Below are 17,803 nucleotides of genomic sequence, written 5' to 3' on the forward strand. Positions count from 1 at the left end.
GAGGGATGACGGTGATGGCAGCGGCTATATGTGCGGGCGGGGCCTTGCGCGTGTCATCACACGTCATCTGCCGTAAAGGCGTGAATAAAGGTTTCTTCAGCCAGGACACGCGAGGGCGTGATATCCCATACTTATGTGTTGTACCGAGTGAATCGACTGAAAGGGAACTGATTGCATGCTCATTTTACATGCACGTGGGACCATCATATGTCAAATCATCCTGCGCTGAACAACACTTGAGAACAGTGACTGTCCCCATGAGCTCTCCGGCAAAGTTTTTATTCTGATCGATCCGAAATCAAATGTGAAATCGGGACATTTTCTCGTCGACTTCAATACAATCAAACTTCTTTTGCAACCAGTGAATTCGCCCCCTGCTGGCCGTTATAAAGAAGGTAGATCAGGGTCATTTTGCATAGTGGGCCACATACAGTTCACTTTGAGCTAAAGTGAGCTAAACTGCATGATCAATGTGTAAAATTACAGTTAGAAAAATTGTTAATTTACTTTAAAGTTTAAAAATAACAGACTATGCTATAATTACGATGATAAATAGCCAAGCATAGTTATTAATAGTATAGCTGAAAAACTTTCTGACCATTCATTTAATAATTTATCTGTTAATTATTGCTTTGATGTAGAATGGAAGGTAGTGGGGGTGGGCAGTCTTTATCAATAGAAAAAGCTGTACAAATGAATGAAATTGTAGTTAAAGTTTAACAATGTATGCTCTCCTTCACATTTTCTAAAGTTGGGCCAGATTCTTCACCTGGCCAAGTTTAGCCCCCGGGCCTTATGTTTGACACCCCCAAAGCTGATTTATTGTTTTATTTTTCAGACTTGGAGTCATAAAACTACTAAGAATTGGCACTTCTGGTTACATTGGTCCAAAGTCACTGGATTTTCAGTTAGATGCCTGTGGTTAACACAAACTTTATCTCCTACAAAATAAAATACATTGGTGCGGTAAATCATTAAATATCCATCCTTCCATTTTCTTTCACTTATCTAGTAAGTAAATATCTCACTTGTAAATTTTGAAGTCATTAAAATGCTGATAGTTAGCAGATTATTTCCGGTAAATGGATTTTGAGGAAAAAGAAAGAAAGAAAAATGTGGCTTTAATTTGTGGAGAACATGTTGCTGAAAAACACATTTTACCTATGATGAGTTTTATGTCATGCAAAGCCTATTTGCATGTGTGTGTGTGTGTGTGTGTGTGTGTGTGTGTGTGTGTGTGTGTGTGTGTGTGTGTGTGTGTGTGTGTGTGTGTGTGTGTGTGTGTGTGTGTGTGTGTGTGTTTTGTGAGCAATTGTAACTTCTTATCTTTGTCTACAAAACAAAAAGATACATGTAAAGGTCAGCTTAGGGACTATATTTAAAATACTTCAGAATGCTAATCCCCTTCACATTACCACATTTTTTGCTGCCACAGAAACACTGACCACATGTAAAAACTCACTAACTGTGAATACGACACAAACACCGGCTGTAGAAATGCCCTCAAGGAAAGCAGTGGCTCAATCTTCATGTCTTACATTTTCTCTAATCCTACCTGCTTTAGTGAGATTTTTATGTCAAATCACAAAATTACTTTAAACTAACTATTAAACCTAAGTTGATTTAACTCACACTCAAAGCAGCAAGCGAACATATGCTTTCAAAGTTAAACCAGTTTAAAATGCAGGTGCTCTTTCACACTCATCGTTATCTGTCAAGTGGAAGAACTAGTGTGGAGGTGCTCGAACAGATGGAGCGCGGTGGGTTTGTGCATTTATACAAAATCTAATTTTGGTTCTTTATTCAGTTTAGGTAGCTGGTTACTGCTCGCAGTGATTCTGTGGCTTAAAGTTTCACTGCGGCACTGAATCTCATCAGTTGTCAGTAATTTTTCACAATCCCCGGAGAGCGCCCTCGTCATTTCTGTCGGCCTCCCTGTGGCTGTGCGGGGACAGGGAGGGCTGTCAAACTGTGCCTGCCCGAGAGCGCCTGGGTTGATGAGTCATAATAAGGGCTGTCCAGGTGGTGAAAATGAGGCTGTGTGAGTGTGTGTGTGTGTGTGTGTGTGTGTGTACATTTACAGTACAATAAATTTGTTCTCCTCTTATGGATGCTATACTTTATTATAAATTTTTGATCACGTCAAGTCAGTTGTACGTATGTGTGTGTGTGTCTTGGGGGCTAGAGAGAGAAGGAAAAACAGAGTAAGAGAGAGAGAGAGAACAGGAGTCAGTGGGAGGGAGAGGAGAGGCGAGCAGAGCGGAGTGTTCACTCCATTTCTTGGGGATTTTCGAGTCTCTCACTGCGGATTGTCTCCTCTTCTTTAGAAGTGAAAGTCGACTTTAACTCCGTTAATCATTCGGGCAGATTGCCTGTAACAAAGTCCCACTCTCTGGATGGAGAAAGGCTGCTGCAAAATGAGGGCTTTGTGTTTGAACTTTGCCATCACCTGTCTGTGGCTTCTTCCTTCGTCAGTGAGTAGACTGCAGACAGCCTTTGCACCAAGTGCATGAAGAGTTACTTCCATTCAGATTTCCTGTAAATGTGTACCATTGATTATTAGCGATCAGTACGTTATAATCAAATTTATGTGCTGCTTGATTTCTGCCACTCATTCTGAGATTACAGCACTGTTGCAGAATAAGACATGGACTGTCAAAATTATCCCAAACATCACTGTAGTTTTAAAAGGTAACAAGTAACTTGCCATGAGATTTTAAGAAGTAGAAAAGAGTTTAAATGACTTGGTAAAGACTTCATGGGATTTGCTGTTTTGAGAATATTGTGAGAAAAAAAAAATCAGAGACCTGTTCATTTTTAGGAATGAGAAACGGTGTCTTGCTCTGATGTGATTCGCTTTGTTACTTTCAAACTTAAGACCGAAGACGTTTTCATTGTGTGAAATTGTACTAGGACTTGATTAAAGTGGAATCTTTTGTTAGATAAAGTTCAGGAAGGATGAATATATATACCGCTTTCACATTTGAAATTTGTTCCAGTCCCATGGTGTCTAATTCTCTTTCAAGCGTAGTTGTAATTTAATCTGCGCCCCTTTCTTTAATTCAACTTTCTCATGCTGCACGAGCAGCAGACTGCATCATCTGCATCTCTGGTATTTAAGATGTCAAGTGCAAACCCTCAAAGCAACCTCATTTTGTGCTTTATTGCTTGAACTAAATGAGTGCACGGGCTTTGTCAGTCTGAAGAAGTTTCATCACCCTGGGGCTTAAAAACATTCAAACTTATTTTTCTTTTCTTTTTTTCTTCTTGGTTAAGCCGTTAAAAAAAAACAACCCAAAAAACTGACACATTAAGGAACTTTTTAGCCAGTGGCAAGAATTCTATCTCTCTGTCCTTAAAAAAAGCAAACACTCCTCCCAGGCTTTTCAGTTGCTTTTCAGTTTTTACTTTTTTTTTTGCTTCTGCAGGTACTTTTACGTGTTGTGCTTGTATCCCCTCCACTGCTGTTGCTCAGTTGCAGTCACTGTGCTAGCATCTTGACACTGAGCCAGTGACATTGCTGTCACACTGTGGGCTCCAATTAGGGCAGGTGAGAACAGCACGTAGCTGGAGCTTTGGGTTTGTAACAATAGGCGCAGCTGGAGCGCACTTGGTTAGGGGAGGAAGGCAGAGATTGGCACACAGGGATGAGGTGGTTGGGGGGGGGGGGGGGGGGGGGGGATGAGAATCCTGCTTGTTTGAGTAAAATAATGATATCCTGGGAGCTGTTTATTCAGAAATCTAGGTGAGATTAGCCCTAAACCTCCATCTGCCTCTGACACATTATGGCAAAAACAGAAATCAAGTCCTAAACAGTGAATGTGAACAACTCATGTCCCTAGAGGCGTAAAAAAATCTTGTCCCATCACCCACAGAGCATCCACCATTACACCTAAGCTAAAGTAAGTGTTTATATAAAAAGAGAAGTGTCCAATTAGTTTTTATCCTAAACTCATTGTGCAAAATTGGTGTTATATACTTTTTGTATATACAGTTTGCATACTGAGACGTAGCTTCACGTGTCAGCCATGCAGAGCAAATGTGTTACATAAACATCACTTGATTTATTGGGATTTGTGTATTTTAATAGACACAACAGCAGGTGGTTGCTTGGCTTATGATAAGCTGCTTCATCAGTATGAAGACGTATTTAGTTTTCATGGTCACACTCTTATATTTTTGGAGTGCTATTTCTTTTTTAAACCCAAGAGGGACATTCAAGTGGAGTTAATTACCGTATTTCTCTGTGTTAATGATGTCTTCAGTTCTGCGTGAGCTGTGCATGAAATGTGGCGCTATCACAGAAGCCAAAATATTTAACATTAAAGCAATTAGTGGCAACAGATTGGTTTTTAGTTCCTGTAAAATATATTTGGAGTGTTTCTCCGGTACAGTGGAGTCAACACTGTAAGAGGCAGCTTAATGTATCATTTTGATGTGGTGGATTTTTTTCATATAATCTGCAGGCTGTTCACCCATACTGTTTCATCAGATTTGACTTCAGGGGAAAGGCCAGGGAGCGTAGATACCTTTATACAATCTATTTCCCGAAAAAGGGACAAAATAGGACAGTAGAAGGAAGGAGGACAATGTGGGTGGAAGTGATGAATACAACGAACAAAACATGAAGTCGTAAGCTCTTACCTAACAAGATGCATTCAGGTGAAAACTTAATCCCTTATTCATTTCAAGAAGCTGTCCAAATCAATCCAAGATTAGAAGCTGGGATATTTAAGGTAATGAAGAGGAGGAGGAGGAAAAAGGTTAAAGATTTTTTAGTCTTTTTGAGACCACTGAGACATATTTGGCACAGAAGGAGCTCAATATGGAAATGTGCCTGAAACAGATGCATATTTTTCATATTTTCATACATTTATTATTTTATTGATTCTTCAGCAGCCACGTTTCTCTCTATCTCAAGCATATTGATTAATCAGCCTATAGACGGTCCATTACCAAGGTCGTGCAGAAACGACGATTGAAAGTTTTAAAGGGGGAGTGAGAGAGGACGAACGGACGGGCAAATTAAAACGTGTTAATGGCAACAAGAACGGGACTGTGTTTGTTTGTGGTGTGGGTGTGTGCATGTTCCTCATTACTGTAGTCCTTGCCTGAAGGAGATAACCTATTGATCACAGTCAATTTCAAGACGTTCTCAGTGCGAGGGCCCGCAACACTCAAGAATAATTATTTAAATCGATTATGTGCTGCCTTATAGTGCAGCTACAGTCAAGCTGTCCTTCCTTTGTGGTCATTCAGGTGGTCAAGGGCAGTTTTGCTCTTCGTCTTTCTTGTCACTTTCTGCAGTCCAACAACAAAATCGTGTGACTTTTTTACTGTCGTTTTTTTTACTGTAGTTAATGGTGACAATGTTGACAACCCCAGAGTTGTTTTGGGTTACAGTCAATATTATAAAGTTCTTGTAGTTGTCTGTGAGCATTGGTGGATATGAGTTTCATTTGGTGCTTTTAAGAGTTGTTTTATTAGTATAACAAAACACAAAAGTAGTTTGCGGCTAATCAAAGAGGTTCGATTTTAGGATTTGGGTCTCTCTTTCTTTTTCTGCCTCTCTTTGATATATCAGTATCTACGCCAGTATCAAAAAGCTGGATGAAATTTTACATGTGGTGCTTACTGAATTCAAAATAAATAAAAAGATAAATAAAAAACAAGGCAACGTGTCTTTTCACTACTTGGCAAATCGGCCAATTACAACACAAATTTGGGGGATTTTTTTCCTAACAGGGACTGTTTCTTCAGTTAAAACAATCTACAAAATGTTATATTCTGTAGTGTTTATGGAAAAATGGTGTGCAAAAGCACAACACTGTGGCCAAATTCCATTTGTCTCCATTGTTTTGAAACTGCACCGGAGATCTCAAAAACTGGCATCTCAGTGTTTAATGCAAAGTAAAATGCATATATATATATATATATAAACACACACATACATATATATATATATTACCCGTGTGGATACACAGTTGTGGTGAGATGTTTAGACTCATCATGGGCATAAATGTCATGGTAATGTGGGGCTTGTAATGATTTCTTTGAACTGTTCTTTTTCCAGGGTGGAATGATTGTACAGCAAACATCTGTAATGGTTTAAGAAAAATAAATAAGTATGTACACAAGTTTTAATTTATTTTGGACAACAAGCTTCTAGCATAATTCTGGCTGGATATTTGACCAATCTTCATTTAAACAAGGTTGTTTAATGGCATGGAGCTTTTAAGCAGGGTCTACACATTTTAAACGGGACTGAGGTTGTGGCTTTGGCACGGCCATTCCAGAAACATAATGGGCCATTTCTAAACAGCTACAAATTTGAGGATAATCGGTTTAATGTAAGAAAAATTATTAGGATGTGTTACCACTTTGTCAAAGTGTGAAAGAACACCCAAGCTGTCCCCTCAGATGAGATGAAATTGGTTAGGATGTTCAGGAATAACCAGGTAACCACCATGGAAATTTTACATTTCCACTTTTAGGCTTGACTAAGATTGCAGATACTCACACAGACAAGTCAAATGGCTTCTGGAGAAAATTTTAATGGTCGATAATTCAAAGATTGACCTGTGTGGTTACAATGACAAGAGGTTGTTGGAGGAGTAAGGGCGAGGTTCTAAGACCACTGTACCTGTTGTCAAGCATGGTGGTGGTCACATAATGCCCTGGGTCTGTTCTGCTCCCATTGGTACTGGTATATTGCACACGGTAGATGGAATAATGAAGAAGGGGTCTCTCCAAATACTTCAACTTCACCTCAAATCAACAGCTTGGACACAACTGCATGTCCGAGTTGGACAATGATTTCAAACATCTCAAAAACATGATAAAGCAGGCTAACAATAAGCTTCTGGAATGGCATTCCCAAAGTACAAATCTCAATCCTATTGGGAATTTGTGGACTATGCTTCAAAGAAGCCAAGTAGAGTGTTCAAATATCCTGCAAGAATGATGCCAGATACATGTTGGTGGCTACCAATAGTGTTTGGTCTAGGTGAAACTTACTAAGACATTTAACCAAATGTTAGTGGGGTTTATGCATGCTTTTGAGCTTAGATAAAATCCAAAACATTTCAGACTTGTGAAGCTAATTCTTGTTTTATTTTTTTAAGTCATTAAATATGTATGTTGTACAATCCCTGGAAAAAGAACAGTTCACTAAAACCCCAAAGCCCCATGACATTTATGCCCATAGTGACTGTTAACTTCTGAGCACAGCTGTATATAAGCTGACAAATAAGCTATATCTTGCAACAATGGATGAAGAACATTTTCAAAATTCACTATTTTATACTTTTTTTCCACAGGTCCAAGAGATATCCAAGAAACTGGAATTCCAAAGCCAAGAGTGGGGTGAGGCGGAAGGAGGAAGAGAAGGTGCTGGTGGAGCAGCACTGAAAGTTAAACATATCTCCAAAGATTTACAGATCATCTCCACCAAACATAAAACACCTGCTTATGGCTCGCTTGGCCCATACGGTTGGCCTCAGAACTTCTCACAAGCCCTGGATCAGTATCTGTATCGTCCTCCTCCCAAATCCAAACCTCCAGCTAAAACTTCCCCAAAGGCCAAAAAGATCCTGGGCTGGGGGGATTTTTACTTTAATGTGAAAACAGTGAAATTTAGCCTCTTGGTGACAGGGAAGATTGTGGATCACATCAATGGAACATTCAGCGTCTACTTCCGCCACAATTCATCCCGTCTGGGGAACATATCTGTCAGCATCGTTCCACCTTCCAAAGCTGTGGGATGGGAGGTTCTTGATCCTGCATCTCAGAGTGTTCACACTAAAAACTCAGTACTGCTCCCAGATCTGATGTCCCAGTTGCCAAGCCCTCCTCAGTCCACCAGCTCCACTCCTCCCGAACAGCAGAAGCAGCAGCAGGACATGATGATGGTGACTGAACTCAACTGCCGGATCGAGTACCAGAGAACCAACCGGTCCAAGAAGACCAAGCCCTGCATGTACGACCCAGGCCAGACATGCTACTCAGAAAACACCCAGTCCCAGGCAGCCTGGATCTGTGCCAAACCATTTAAGGTTATATGCATCTTCATCGCCTTCACTGGCACAGATTACAGACTGGTGCAGAAAGTTTGCCCTGAGCAGAACCAGCAACACTTTGGGTGACAAATTCTGAGATATGATACACTGACTTCTCACTCGTCCTTCAAACATCCTTCAGAATCATATGTTCAGTTTTCCAAACACCTTCAACATAAAGATACATCGTCAGCCTGTCAGTGAATGCAGATTGAGTCAAAACTTGTATTGTCTTTTTTAAGGATTTAAGTTTTGTGTAAGCTTTGTGTTGTCTGAAAGCACACTCATTAAAACATTAACGCTGATTTTGAATTTGTGTTTAAAACTTTTGCCTCACGATTATGCATTAATTAAGGTTTCCATCCAAAATTTGACTTGTATTCTTATTTTTTTTTACTTAAAAAATAATGATAATATTGTATATGTATCTATGTTTAAGGACAGAATCACATGTAGGTTTTCTTTTAAAGCACAGACTGACTTCAGCTAATGTTTTTACTATGAAAATGTTTCTATGCCTGTTTGTTTTATGGAAGTTTCCTATTCAAAGAACTCACAGAGCGAGATGAAAGGGATTATTTACTGTAGTCATTATTATCAGTGACACAAAGTACACGTCCGGTATCTGGCTACATCCAGTACTGATTTTACTTTCACCCTTTGCACCTGGGAAGTTTTCTGTTTTTCCCTCAGCTGTTGCAGACATGCTCTCTCTGACGTTAAGGCAAAGATTACAGGTGAGTACGTTTTGTTTTTTTAAATTACGTGCACTTATATCTGCTTCAGGAGACCCTTTTTCTGCATGTAAGAGTAGTTGTAAATAAGTCACTTATAACTGTAAGTAGGCCAGCTTGTCACTAAACGTCAACCCTGATAAAAATGTCTGGTTTGAAGATTTTTTCTTTGTATTTTTCGGTCCAAAAGAGAAACACACACTGCTGTCCCAGTTTATTTATTTATTTTGCTGAAAGAAAGTTGACTGCACAGTCTGCACTTTATGCAAGACTTACTATACTCAACACAGCGAATACAAAAGATGAAAGGAGACTTACTTTAACATATATTTATGCTTCAACAGTAATCTGTCTATTAGGCCAAAGTAACACATAGTTGCATAACTATCATGCAGGCACAAGCTGGTTTCAACAAACAAGCCCCTCCATGTCTGACCAGCCCACACGCAGTACATTTTTCAAGTCCAAGGTTTTCCATAACTGCTCCATTGAATAACACATTTGGGGGGGTTTTGTGGGGGTTTTTTTTACTGCCTTTCATTTAATGGGTTGTTTAGAACATCAAAAGCCACATTATTCTAACTCCCTTGTTTACAAACCCCAAGTGCAAAGTATTATCATTTTGAGGGATGAAAGTATTTGTGCACAGGCTTACTCTTCATCAGGGTTTCAAAAGACACCAAAGGATGAAAAAGAACCCCCCACCAGAAACTTTTTTTTTTACACTCTGCAGAGCATTTAAAGCACAAAAGGGAGAGTTGCATCGCACCCCGTGACTTGGTATTTGTGCCTTCAAGAGGTTTTTATTAACTTCTCTGAGCAGTTTAGAACAGCAGGTCGCAAGAAATGTAACACAGTCGCCCCAGGCTGCTTACTAGTGAACAGCTTTAAAATCATTATTCAAAAAGTGTACATTTATTCAGTGACTGAAATCATTCCTGTGTGTTCATCCACTACCCCCCACGCTGCAGCCCCTTTTTCTCAGTGCTTCAGCATGTTTGGGCCAACAGAGGCAGATGACTGCAAAATCTTGCAGAAGACACCTCAGCAACAGCAGCAGCAGCGATGGGTGGACAGGACAGGAGAGCCTGGCTCAGGATGACCCAGAGATGTGGAGACTCCTGCAGCAGGAGAAGGACAGGCAGTGTCGGGGAGTGGAGCTCATCGCATCAGAGGTCAGACCCCATTTAGATGAAAGAGAAGAAAATGTGATCAAAGTACCATAAGGAGATTAAATAAAAGAGGAAAAACATGAAAGCTAAATCTTCAGTAAATCTTGATTGGAAAAACAACACGTTATATGTATGATTCCCCTCAGCAGCCTGCTGCTGAGGGGAATCAAAAGTGGCTGTTTAAATGTTTGCTCTGTGTATTGCGTCACACATAATCTCTGTGCAAAATTAGTTCTGGAAAAAGAGGTGTGACAGGTAAACTGTGCTGTTCATTGTTAAATTAAAATAAAATAAAAGCAACTAGAATTGCCGGCATTAAACTGTGATTTCACAGAGTACCTGCTGTAATCTAGAATGACAGTTTCAAGTGCAAGTCTTATGGAAATGTGCTGTTCACTGTAAAATACAAGCTTTACAGTGAAATACTGTCAGCTGTTTGACTAGCATAAAATTATTATGTAACTTGTTGCTATTCTACTCCTAGAAACACATTTATAAAAATCCTGGTGCGTTAAAAAATCTCAAAACACCCAGAAAATCACTCACTGCTAGAGTTTTGGTCATGGTGGCTCAATAACCACATTACTCATGCACAGCCAGCAATCAAAATATAACTTATTGATATGAACTAAAATATTAAAAGTCCTGTGTGTATTTATGTTCAACAGAGACAAAAAATTAGTGGTGATAATCTAGTTTAGCACCGGCACCGGCATCAAAGGCACCGGCATTTACAGAGCTCAAAGAACACTACAGTCATATGCGAATTTCCTGTATTTTTACAGCTTTTTTTATATAGTGAACAATATTTAAAAAATAAGAATTTTAATTTTCCTCCTACTTGATTGTTCAATAGATGATGTCAGCCAAAAATAAATACTGGGGTAATGAGTCTATAGGCTTACATTTAACGTTAAGACCTCATTTTTTGGTCAGCCAGGATAAAAATCGGTTTTGCGACGCAAAATTCATGAAAGAGCTGCAGACTCCACAGACTTACAGTAAAATACTCCACTGAGTTTGGGCTGAAAGATGTTTTGTTCTTCACAGAGGAGCACATTTGTCAGCAGTGAAATCTCAAGTCATCAGAGTTGTAGTTTCCAGAATTTTACTGTTTTCTTCAGCATTCACCGAGATTTCCGATGCACCCCACCAACTCCTTTTAAGTCAGTTATTTTGACTAAGTGGAAGCTGTGGGAAAAGACGGGAGCTTTTATTCTTTTATTCTCCACCAATTATGCATCCACAGAACTATCACTCACGATGACATCTGAAAGGTTTAATCTTCTTTTACATGTGCTATCAGTCATTTGCCGCTCTGAGCCAACTCCCAGAGGAGAGACCCTGCTTTTTTTTCATCTTCAGGAACATAGTCAAATGATCCCATTAGGTTCCCCCCACTGATTTCTTTCACTGATCCCCACATTTAAAGCTGAGACAGAGAAGGAGGAGCGATCGTGTATGTGTGTGTCTGTGTGTGTTTGTGTGTGTCAAGATAGTGTTTCAAAATGTCATGGAAAGAGATTTATGTCACTTGGGGGACTAGTTTTAAACCCCACTGGAATGATTGAGGGATCCCTGAACAGTGACAGGTTTAGTAAAATAACAACCCAGAGGGGGCGGCTGAGGAGGACAGAGAAAGAGAAAGCGAAAGACAGTGAGAGAAGATAAGCTGAAATGTGAGTGGGAGAAAAAAAGACTGAGACAGGGAAAAAAATTCATTTACATTCATTTCCTTTTTCCGCAGCTCCATCTCTTTTCTGACATTTGACACCGTGCTGAACTTTGCAAGGATTCAGTACTAGTTAGATTCTTCTATATTCAGCCCTCAGCATCACTATAGTACCTCTAATGCACTCTGATTTCTTTAAATAATCAAATATGGCTCATTTGTAGCTTATACAATAGGCTGTTAAAAGCATCTGCTCCATTTTTGTTGCAATAAGTATTTGCAAAACAGTCGTCCTTCTGAAGATAAATAAAAGCTATATCTGGTTAAAAAAAAACCAGGTTATATTTGGTGACAGACTTCTGAAAATATAAGTAAGATAAAAATTTACTGCAGGTTTTGATGCTTTTTTGTTTGTCCCTCCAGAACTTCTGCAGTCGTGCAGCTTTGGAGGCACAGGGCTCCTGTCTGAACAACAAATACTCTGAGGGATACCCAGGACAAAGGTAATAAGCATCGCCTACTTTAAACATATATTGATTTAGTCATTAAAACTATTTTCAGAAGCCAGCACATGAAGCTTATAAAATTTCATTTAAAGGCAAATGGACTTTAAAACAAAAAGGTTTGCATTTCTTTTCCCAGCATAATTCAGGGCTGTTCACATAGCATATAGCAATATAATCCAGCTCAACACAAACTAAAAGTGCACAAAGTATATTAAAGGACAGTGACATGATATAGAGTGATATGACAGCATACGATGCAATACAGTCTGTTGAATATGATATGATTGAATGCAAAAGAAAGCAATACTATGATACTATACGATGTAATAAAATCTGATGTGATACACAACAGTGATCAGTGTTATCCATCATAGTACAGTTTCAGTAAGAAACAATAACATATAGCCAAATAAATGGAACAATACATTACGACACCCCATGATATGACAGAATACAAAGTTTGAAGATGTGATAGGATACATAAGGGTACTGCATGATTCAGTACACATGATTTGTTGCAAAATTATACAGTTATCGTACAATATGATAAATTACAATATGAAGTGTGTGCGTTACAATAACATGAGATGATTCTATGTTTCTTTTTTTGTTTTTGTCAGATACTACGGAGGTGCAGAGATTGTCGACCAGATCGAGCTGCTGTGTCAGAAGCGAGCGCTCTCGGTCTTTGGTCTGGATCCCAATCTGTGGGGCGTTAATGTTCAGCCATACTCTGGATCCCCTGCTAACTTTGCAGCCTACACCTCTGTGCTGCAGCCTCATGACCGCATCATGGGCCTGGATCTGCCTGATGGGGGACAGTGAGTCAATATGTCAAAGTTCATTCATGCTAGACATGCTCAAGCAGAGGATATTTCCATTCCCATAATAACATTTTATACAGAGCTTTTTGTCCACCCTGCACCTGCTCATCTTCTGCCCACGTGCGCTCTGTTATAATTATATATTTTGTCCTTCACATTTCAGCCTTACCCACGGCTACATGTCAGACAACAAAAGAGTCTCAGCCACCTCTATTTACTTTGAATCGATGCCTTACAAAGTGGATGTAAGTAGTATTCAAACAGAATTAAGGTTTCAAACCTGTGATCCATTTAAAGACATAAGAAAGTGTAAGCTGTTCTCTCTACCCCCTGTTCCTGAATCCCCCTCAGCCCCAAACAGGTCTCATAGATTATGACCAGCTGGAGAAGACTGCTCGCCTTTTTAGACCCAGACTTATCATAGCAGGAACCAGCGCCTACGCTCGTCTCATCGACTACTCTCGCATGAAGAAGGTGCTTCATTTAATAATGTTTACGAGAAGGTGTCTCAGAAACTTCCAACAGCTGTTAACTCTACCACAAATCAGATTACTGAGTTACTGAAGCGTGATGAGATACTTGGACATTTAAAGAAAAGCTGAGAAAGTAACAGGATTTCAGGTTTGTGGGGTTCATGTTGAGCTGTGTGTCTTGTAGTTGTGTGCGGAGCTGAGTGCCTACCTGCTGGCAGATATGGCTCATATTAGTGGCCTGGTGGCTGCAGGAGCTGTTCCCTCTCCTTTTGAGCACGCTGACCTTGTGACTTCCACCACCCATAAGTCCTTGCGTGGAGCAAGGTTAGGATCTGAGCCCTAATATGAATTAATTTTAATAAGTGTGTTGATAGTTGCCTATTCAGGTAAGAGCTTTATACATGTGATTCTGCACATGTCCAGCTAAGCACATTTGGTGTCCTTTCTCTGCTCTGCAGGGCTGGCCTGATCTTCTACTGGAAAGGTGTGAGGTCCGTGGATAAGAAAGGCAGGGAAGTCCTTTATGACCTCCAGGACAGAGTGAACTTTGCTGTGTTTCCATCACTTCAGGGAGGACCTCACAACCATGCCATTGCTGGGGTGGCTGTCGCCCTCAAACAGGTCAAGATGTGTATTTTAATCTTTAATGTTCAATAATAGCCCACAAATTCAATTAAAGGGGAAATCCTCAGACAGAACATCAGCGTAGGTCGAGTAGGTCTGGATTTGGAGTATCTGAATACAATCTTATTCTCTCACACGACATGATTTCTGCTTCTGCAGGCTTCCACTCCCATGTTCAAGAGATACATCCATCAAGTGCTGCTGAACACCAAAGCCATGGCCAATGCTTTGTTTAAGAAAGGCTACACTTTGGTGTCAGGTGCTGAGTGAGTCTATGATGTTGAAATTGTATATTTTTGCATTAAAAACAAATTATTTCATACAAATTAAAATAAACGACAAATGCTTTTGTTTTCTTTCTCTGACTATGAAATTAGACTCAGCATTTATACGAGCAGTGCATTTCTACCTCTCCAGTGCCTGATGCAATTGCTTTTGGATCACTTTGCATTTGCTTCAGCCTCATTTGCATTCTGTTTTTAAAACTTTGGAAAAGTTCACTTAAGCTTCACTTGACAGTTGAATGGAAAAAAAACAGTGAGTAATATTTTACTGTAGCAGCTGCACGTCTCCTCATTGTCTCCAGGAAAGACTTGATGAGAATTTCACCATCAGAAACATTTCCTCAAATACAGATCTTATAGATCTATCCTCCTCTTCCGTTTCTCAGGTGGAACAGACAACCACCTTTCAACATGTAAATTAATCAGAATGTTTTTTTGTATGTAATTTGTATAGTATATTTTTTTTCTCTCATTTCTTTTCTAAATGTACTTGTATATTGTTCACATGTTGAAATAAATTACCAATCAATCAATCAATCAATCTTCGACCTCGTGGTATGGATGGTGCTCGAGCTGAGAGGGTCCTAGAGCTGGTGTCAATCACGGCCAACAAGAACACCTGTCCTGGAGATAAGAGCGCCCTCACTCCAGGAGGACTTCGACTTGGTACTCGCTTTAATAGAAGTGCAGCTTGTGCAGAATGTGTTGCAAAATTTAGTAATCTAGGAAAGAGTTACAGGAGTGGAGCTACTTTGGACAGACTCTGTCAGCCACTCTGTCATTCTGCCCGTATGGCAGCAGACCCTTTCTTCTCTCTCGGAGTGTCTGACTCTGTGATGTGTCTGTGTTTCCTGCTACATGTCACTGTATCTGTAGTTCTTATCACCAGACCATCATTCAGTATGTCACCATGTACCTCAAACCAACCCTCTCTTTATGAACTATTGACAACAATCAAACCATTTAATCTAACGATTGTTTTATCTGTCACTTTCTTACAGGAGCTCCAGCTCTGACCTCTCGGCAGTTTAAGGAGGCAGATTTTGAAAAAGTTGTGGAGTTGATTGATGAAGGGATTCAGATTGCACTGGACGTGAAGAAGAAGACCGGTGAGGGAGTTTCGTCTAAACCTGTGATTCATCCAGTGGGAGTGGTGGTGTTTGGGGTTTTGTGTACAGCAGATTCACCATGCTGACATGTTGTTTGCTTACATAGATTACTAGTGCTCGAATATGTGTTCAGCATTCATTATTTCTCTTGCAGCTAAGGACTGTGGATCATTTATTAGCTGTGAGTAGGGTTCAGGAAACAAGCAAAAAGAATAAATGCAATTTTTTTGCCTTTCTGTCTCCAAACAGGAAACCTGGCTAGCTTCAAGTCATTTCTGCTGGAGGACCAAGATACAGTGTCACGCATCACAGAGCTCCGCCAGCGGGTGGAGCTATTCGCCAGGCCCTTCCCCATGCCGGGATTTACTGACCATTAGAAAAAACTCAGACAAACAAGCTGTAATGCAGAGTGCTACACTTTGTTTTGTTTTTTAGACATACATATAATGCATATAATAATATAATAATTTGGTAAAAAAACAAACAAACATCAGTTTAAATTGATCAGAGTGCAACAATACAGCATGGCATTTCTACATTAACTGGAAGCATTAAAATTACCAGCTGAGCTGAAAAATGTAACATAGTAACAGATATTGATATGGACAGAAATGCCAGGTGAGGTGAATGCATTAAAAATAAATGATAAAAGTCACAACTCGTTAAAAAATGACTCTAAGGAGGTTGGAAAGAAAGCAACTCAGCTTCTCAGCTCAGCTCCAAGAGACTTCTTCAGTTCTAACTCTGCATTTCTAAGTAGCATGTAAACATTCATTATGTATAACATTGTACTAATGCAGACATTTAAAATGTCTTCATAGGAGAATGTGTATGTTTTAAAAGGTAATGTAAACTACTGCAGTGTTCTTATAGAGTGTTATAAATAACTACTACATACACTGCAGTTTATAGCTAATCTGTGCTAAGTTACATTCAAGTGGATACTATTAACTTCTGTTTCATTGTATCAGCGATCAATTTAGTGGAACAATTTATTATATACATTGACTATAAAGGATCTAAAGTGATTTGATTTGTTACTAGCTTGCAGCGATAGGTGGATAGTAGTGATTATATTCATAAAAATGGTATTCAATAGGACTAGAGTGTAAATGGTACACAGCAATGGACCTAAATTGTGAGTTAACAGCACTCTGGAATTTGCTTTCGCCTTCTTGTCAGGACTGTTGTTTGCTGCCCAAACACAAGAAGGACCCTTATGTGCTTTCGGGTATTTTTGGCATTTGGTTGCTAAGTCTGCTTTAGAGCTTTTACTGACTTCAGGCTTTGTTCTGCACTCTGGGAAACTTGCAGCAGCTGTGTTGGGAATTGAGCACAGGTTCAGTTTACATCCACAGATCCACTAACATGAATAGAAAACAGTAAAGTAGCACAGGCGTTTCAAAACAAGGCTTCAGATTTGTGTGTATGTGTGTGTGTCTAATGTAATAGTAGCTTTTGTAGTTTTACTTTGACTTCTATAGAAATAATTTCTGAGGAATGTATAACATGAATATGCATCTTTTAAACTGCAATAAAACTGATGCTGAATATTTACATGTTAAATTTTCTATGGGTTTTTTTTGCATGTATTTTTTTTACCTGCTGCTGAGTTGCATGTCACCGAGCAGTTGATGATTTATGTGTGTTATCCCAAGAGGGAGGAGCATCTTCAGATTCTGTAAACACTGATCCATGTTAAGCTGCTGGAATTTCCTCTGCTCATGTGCTCTCACTGTTTACTTCTGGGAATAGTCAAGAAAAAGAAAATAAAAAGTAGTCCCCAAACAGTGTCAGCGGATCACAGCTTCAGGTTCACAAAAGGAAAAAACAACTTTGGATCATTTGATTTGTTTCCGTAGTACTTTAGATGTCTGAATTGTTTGGTTTGACTTCCTCTCTCAGTTGGACGTTGATATTTTTTTCTATTGAATAAGGTATTTCATGATATGATTGGGTCCAAAATTTGTTGGAGGAACAAAAATTATTTTTGTAGTTTTGTCTCCGTAAACCACAACTGAGCAAATTAAGGTTTGACTGTGCAGTTCAGACTTTCAAATAAATAACAGAAGTATCACATTAACATGCTACTATTTTTATAGAACATTACAGCCCATTTTCTGAAGCTCAAAAGTACTAGGACAAACTAACATAATTTTAAATACAAGAATTGTTTTATATATTGGGATGAAAATCTTTTGCAGTCAGTGACTGCATGAAGTCTTGAAGCTGACATCACAGAATACTGTGTTTCCTCCCTTGAGATGCTCTCCTACGTGTTTACTGCAGCTGCCTTCAGCGACAGCTAGTTTGAGGGTTTCTCTGCCTTCAGCTTTGTCTTCAGGTGA

At 39.4% G+C, this 17,803-nt stretch overlaps 3 protein-coding genes across 3 annotated transcripts in view; all 3 read left to right on the forward strand.

Moving 5' to 3' along the window:
- The window catches only part of stac3 (SH3 and cysteine rich domain 3), a 33,887-nt gene extending 26,434 nt beyond the window's left edge, over positions 1 to 7,453 (forward strand). The window contains exon 14 of the transcript XR_013973598.1: positions 7,320 to 7,453. The gene's annotated coding sequence lies outside the window, so the exon portion shown is untranslated. The remainder of the gene's footprint in view (positions 1 to 7,319) is intronic.
- LOC308406604 (neurexophilin-4-like) lies at positions 6,441 to 8,550 on the forward strand (the record flags this gene model as incomplete). Its single annotated transcript, XM_080897684.1, has 2 exons — positions 6,441 to 6,458; positions 7,320 to 8,550. 2 exons carry the CDS (start codon positions 6,441 to 6,443, stop codon positions 8,142 to 8,144), a joined length of 843 nt encoding a protein of 280 aa, XP_080753810.1. The 3' UTR covers positions 8,145 to 8,550.
- A 120-nt stretch (positions 8,551 to 8,670) lies between these two features.
- On the forward strand, positions 8,671 to 16,126 carry LOC308407284 (serine hydroxymethyltransferase, mitochondrial-like). Its single transcript, XM_080898849.1, has 13 exons — positions 8,671 to 8,794; positions 9,763 to 9,966; positions 12,059 to 12,138; positions 12,762 to 12,962; positions 13,129 to 13,210; positions 13,317 to 13,439; positions 13,623 to 13,762; positions 13,897 to 14,059; positions 14,222 to 14,321; positions 14,733 to 14,759; positions 14,884 to 15,012; positions 15,348 to 15,455; positions 15,705 to 16,126. The coding sequence occupies exons 1-13, from the start codon at positions 8,762 to 8,764 to the stop codon at positions 15,830 to 15,832; spliced, it is 1,518 nt and encodes a 505-aa protein (XP_080754975.1). The 5' UTR covers positions 8,671 to 8,761; the 3' UTR covers positions 15,833 to 16,126.
- Positions 16,127 to 17,803: the final 1,677 nt, after the last annotated feature.

This window comes from Rhamphochromis sp. 'chilingali', assembly GCF_963969265.1.
Source record: "Rhamphochromis sp. 'chilingali' genome assembly, chromosome: 12".
NCBI lineage: Eukaryota > Metazoa > Chordata > Actinopteri > Cichliformes > Cichlidae > Rhamphochromis > Rhamphochromis sp. 'chilingali'.